The sequence below is a fragment of the Siphateles boraxobius genome, unplaced genomic scaffold (assembly GCF_051911475.1).
Source record: "Siphateles boraxobius isolate OS27281-9 unplaced genomic scaffold, OSU_SipBor_1 293, whole genome shotgun sequence".
Taxonomy (NCBI): Eukaryota; Metazoa; Chordata; class Actinopteri; order Cypriniformes; family Leuciscidae; genus Siphateles; species Siphateles boraxobius.
Window position 1 is genome coordinate 95001 of NW_027508912.1, and position 5000 is coordinate 100000.

The 5000-nt window shown below is 43.2% G+C and overlaps 1 protein-coding gene across 1 annotated transcript in view; it reads right to left on the reverse strand.

The window, feature by feature from the left end:
* Window positions 1-5000, reverse strand: part of vps13b (vacuolar protein sorting 13 homolog B) — a 220879-nt gene that overhangs the window by 31297 nt on the left and 184582 nt on the right. Inside the window, exons 34-36 of the mRNA XM_077246996.1 lie at window positions 3004-3209; window positions 2251-2455; window positions 1981-2165 (exon numbers count right to left, since the gene is read on the reverse strand). Of these exons, the coding sequence (XP_077103111.1) occupies window positions 1981-2165; window positions 2251-2455; window positions 3004-3209 (596 nt within the window). The remainder of the gene's footprint in view (window positions 1-1980; window positions 2166-2250; window positions 2456-3003; window positions 3210-5000) is intronic.

The window sequence follows — 5000 nt, forward strand, 5'->3', positions numbered from 1 at the left end:
ACGAGGAACCTGGTGTGTTTTCATCTCTTCAGGTCACAAATGCTCTTCAAACATAAATACAGCATTTGTAAGCATAAAACTGAGCAAAAACACAAACTGAGAGACTTTCAGTGTGTCATGAATGACTGACACTGGACAAAAGAGTGAAAGAGAACAGAAATAACACTGTCTATCTCTCAGTCTCACCTCACCTAAGAGTTCTCACCTCCACCAGGCGTTCTGCTCACATTACTCCGGTGCTTCATGACCTTCACTGGTTACCTGTTTCATCACGTATCCACTTTAAGGTATTGCTTTTAACATATAAGGCATTAAACGGTCTTGCCCTCCCATATTTGTCTGATCTACTTTTCACCTACCGTCCTGCACGCTCTCTCAGATCAACTGAACTTGGTTTACTGTCCATCCCTCGTTTTCGATTATCTACAGTAGGTGGAAGGTCATTCAGTGTTAATGCGCCAACATTATGGAATTCACTGCCCCTTTCACTTCGAAATATCTCATCAGTGACTGCTTTCAAGACACAGTTAAAAACATATCTGTTTAACATGTACTTCGCCTAAATGTGATTATATGTGCCCTTTGTGATTGTAAAGTTGTGCGTCAGTGTTAAATGTATTATAAAGGTACCATGTAAAGCGACCTTGAGCTTTGGAAAGGCGCTATATAAATAAAACTTCTTCTTCTTCTTCAGTCTGTCTGTCTGACTCTGGTGTGAAATCTGTTCCTCTTAATAAAATGGCGACAGTCACTGCGTTTCTTGTAAAACAGCAGATATCAATTCACAGGATCAATTAAATGAGCCTTTTTGAAGCTGCAATAAATGGAAAAAGTATAATTCTGAGCTGAAAATAATTAAATATGAATCATGAGTTGGTTGTGTGTGTATGTGTTGTGTTTGGGGCACACTAATGCAGCACTAATGCAGGACTAATGCAGGACTAATGCAGGACTAATGCAGGACTAATGCAGGATTGATGCAGGACTAATGCAGCACTAATGCAGGACTAATGCAGGACTAATGCAGCACTAATGCAGGACTAATGCAGGACTAATGCAGCACTAATGCAGGACTAATGCAGGACTAATGCAGGACTAATGCAGGATTGATGCAGGACTAATGCAGGACTAATGCAGGACTAATGCAGCACTAATGCAGCACTAATGCAGGACTAATGCAGCACTAATGCAGCACTAATGCAGCACTAATGCAGCACTAATGCAGGACTAATGCAGGACTAATGCAGCACTAATGCAGCACTAATGCAGCACTAATGCAGGACTAATGCAGGACTAATGCAGCACTAATGCAGCACTAATGCAGGACTAATGCAGGATTGATGCAGGACTAATGCAGGACTAATGCAGGACTAATGCAGCACTAATGCAGGACTAATGCAGGACTAATGCAGCACTAATGCAGCACTAATGCAGCACTAATGCAGCACTAATGCAGGACTAATGCAGGATTGATGCAGGACTAATGCAGGACTAATGCAGGACTAATGCAGGACTAATGCAGCACTAATGCAGGACTAATGCAGGACTAATGCAGCACTAATGCAGGACTAATGCAGGACTAATGCAGCACTAATGCAGGACTAATGCAGGACTAATGCAGGACTAATGCAGCACTAATGCAGGACTAATGCAGGACTAATGCAGCACTAATGCAGGACTAATGCAGGACTAATGCAGCACTAATGCAGGACTAATGCAGGACTAATGCAGGATTGATGCAGGACTAATGCAGCACTAATGCAGCACTAATGCAGCACTAATGCAGCACTAATGCAGGACTAATGCAGCACTAATGCAGCACTAATGCAGCACTAATGCAGCACTAATGCAGCACTAATGCAGCACTAATGCAGGACTAATGCAGGACTAATGCAGCACTAATGCAGGACTAATGCAGGACTAATGCAGGATTGATGCAGGACTAATGCAGCACTAATGCAGGACTAATGCAGCGTTCACCTGCAGTACGTCTCCGAGATCGGCCGTGCTGATGTCCGGGTCGTCGGTGGTGTTGAAGGGAACAGGTGTGATTCTGAGGAACGTGATCACGCGTGGTTCAGGATATCGCCACAGCATCACGCCTGAAGACTCCTCCGTCTCCCTCCAGAACACCACCTCATGAGACGACGGCAGCTTCTGGCACGCTGAGAGACAGCCAGAAAGATGTCATCAAACACACTTATGAAAGTTTATGAATCTGTAATGTGTGTGTGTGTGTGTGTGTGATACCTGAGTCCTGTATGTACTGGAAGAGGCCTGTGCGCAGGTCATCAGACGAGTGTTCTGATTGGGCAGGACGAGGGGTGGGCGGGGGTGAAGAGAGGAGGGGCTTATCACTAGACTCCTCCTCCGTTCTGCTAATCTGACTCCAGTAGTTCTGCAGCTCCTCTTGAATCTCAGACAAACAGTTAAACTGCTGCTGCCCCCAAAACACCTGTGACAGACAGACATATGACAGACAGACAGACAGATGACAGACAGACATATGACAGACAGACAGACAGATGAAAGACAGACAGACAGAGAGATGACAGACAGACAGAGAGATGACAGACAGACAGAAATGTGACAGACAGACAGAGATAGATGACAGAGAGAAAGTAAAAATACAGAAAGTTTTCTGTGATGGGTTAGGGTTAGGTAACAGAATTTATAACTAGCTGTATATAAAAACAATACTACTCTATGCAATGTCTCCAGTTAGATAGCTAAGTGTGTGTGTGTGTGTGTGTGTGTGTGTGTGTGAGTAAGTGTGTGTGTGAGAGTGTGAGTGCTTGGCCTGAATCTGCTGGAATCTCTGACTCAGAATGATTCTGTGTGTCTCTGACTAACAGTGAACAGGAACATTAGGGGATTTCTGTGTGTTCAGCGGCCACACTCAGAGTTTACGGAGACGAGCACATGTGTTCAATAGAACGGCATGCAGGACACACACGTGTGGAGAGTGAGAGGGCATGCAAACAGAAGCATGTGTCCTGTTACCTGCAGTAGTCCTCCCTTCATGTCAATCAGCACTCTCGGGGGTCCAGGTGAGTCGGGGGCGGAGCTTCCGCTGTGTCTGCACCAATGAGCCTCCAGATCCCCACTGCAGGAAAACGGTCCCACAAACACAGAGCTTCGGTCCTTCAGACTCGTTCGCACCAACATATCCTCACACTGAACCGACAGACTGACCTCCTTGAACCCGTCTGGAGAGAGAACAACGACAGACAGGCATCACACTCACAGATCTGTGTTCGTTCGTGTTCGATGACTCTAAATCTGTGTTCGTTTGTGTTCGATGACTCTAAATCTGTGTTCGTTCGTGTTCGATGACTCTAAATCTGTGTTCACTTTGATGACTCTAAATCTGTGTTCGCTCGTGTTCGAAGACTCTAAATCTGTGTTCGTTCGTGTTCGATGACTCTAAATCTGTGTTCGCTCGTGTTCGATGACTCTAAATCTGTGTTCATTCATGTTCAATGACTCTAAATCTGTGTTCGCTCGTGTTCGATGACTCTAAATCTGTGTTCGTTCGTGTTCGATGACTCTAAATCTGTGTTCATTCGTGTTCGATGACTCTAAATCTGTGTTCACTTTGATGACTCTAAATCTGTGTTCGTTCGTGTTCGATGACTCTAAATCTGTGTTGGCTCGTGTTCGAAGACTCTAAATCTGTGTTCATTCATGTTCGATGACTCTAAATCTGTGTTCGCTCGTGTTCGATGACTCTAAATCTGTGTTCATTCATGTTCAATGACTCTAAATATGTGTTCGCTCGTGTTCGATGACTCTAAATCTGTGTTCGTTCGTGTTCGATGACTCTAAATCTGTGTTCGTTCGTGTTCGATGACTCTAAATCTGTGTTCGTTCGTGTTCGATGACTCTAAATCTGTGTTCACTTTGATGACTCTAAATCTGTGTTCATTCGTGTTCGATGACTCTAAATCTGTGTTCACTTTGATGACTCTAAATCTGTGTTCATTCGTGTTCGACGACTCTAAATCTGTGTTCACTTTGATGACTCTAAATCTGTATTCATTCGTGTTCGACGACTCTAAATCTGTGTTCACTTTGATGACTCTAAATCTGTGTACGCTCGTGTTCGATGACTCTAAATCTGTGTTCACTTTGATGACTCTAAATCTTCGTTCGTTCGTGTTCGATGACTCTAAATCTGTGTTCACTTTGATGACTCTAAATCTGTGTTCATTCGTGTTCGATGACTCTAAATCTGTGTTCACTTTGATGACTCTAAATCTGTGTACGCTCGTGTTCGATGACTCTAAATCTGTGTTCACTTTGATGACTCTAAATCTGTGTTCGTTCGTGTTCGATGACTCTAAATCTGTGTTCACTTTGATGACTCTAAATCTGTGTACGCTCGTGTTCGATGACTCTAAATCTGTGTTCACTTTGATGACTCTAAATCTGTGTTCGTTCGTGTTCGATGACTCTAAATCTGTGTTCACTTTGATGACTCTAAATCTGTGTTCGTTCGTGTTCGATGACTCTAAATCTGTGTTCACTTTGATGACTCTAAATCTGTGTTCATTCGTGTTCGATGACTCTAAATCTGTGTTCACTTTGATGACTCTAAATCTGTGTTCATTCGTGTTCGATGACTCTAAATCTGTGTTCACTTTGATGACTCTAAATCTGTGTTCGTTCGTGTTCGATGACTCTAAATCTGTGTTCACTTTGATGACTCTAAATCTGTGTTCGTTCGTGTTCGATGACTCTAAATCTGTGTTCACTTTGATGACTCTAAATCTGTGTTCATTCGTGTTCGATGACTCTAAATCTGTGTTCACTTTGATGACTCTAAATCTGTGTACGCTCGTGTTCGATGACTCTAAATCTGTGTTCACTTTGATGACTCTAAATCTGTGTTCGTTCGTGTTCGATGACTCTAAATCTGTGTTCACTTTGATGACTCTAAATCTGTGTTCGTTCGTGTTCGATGACTCTAAATCTGTGTTCACTTTGATGACTCTAAA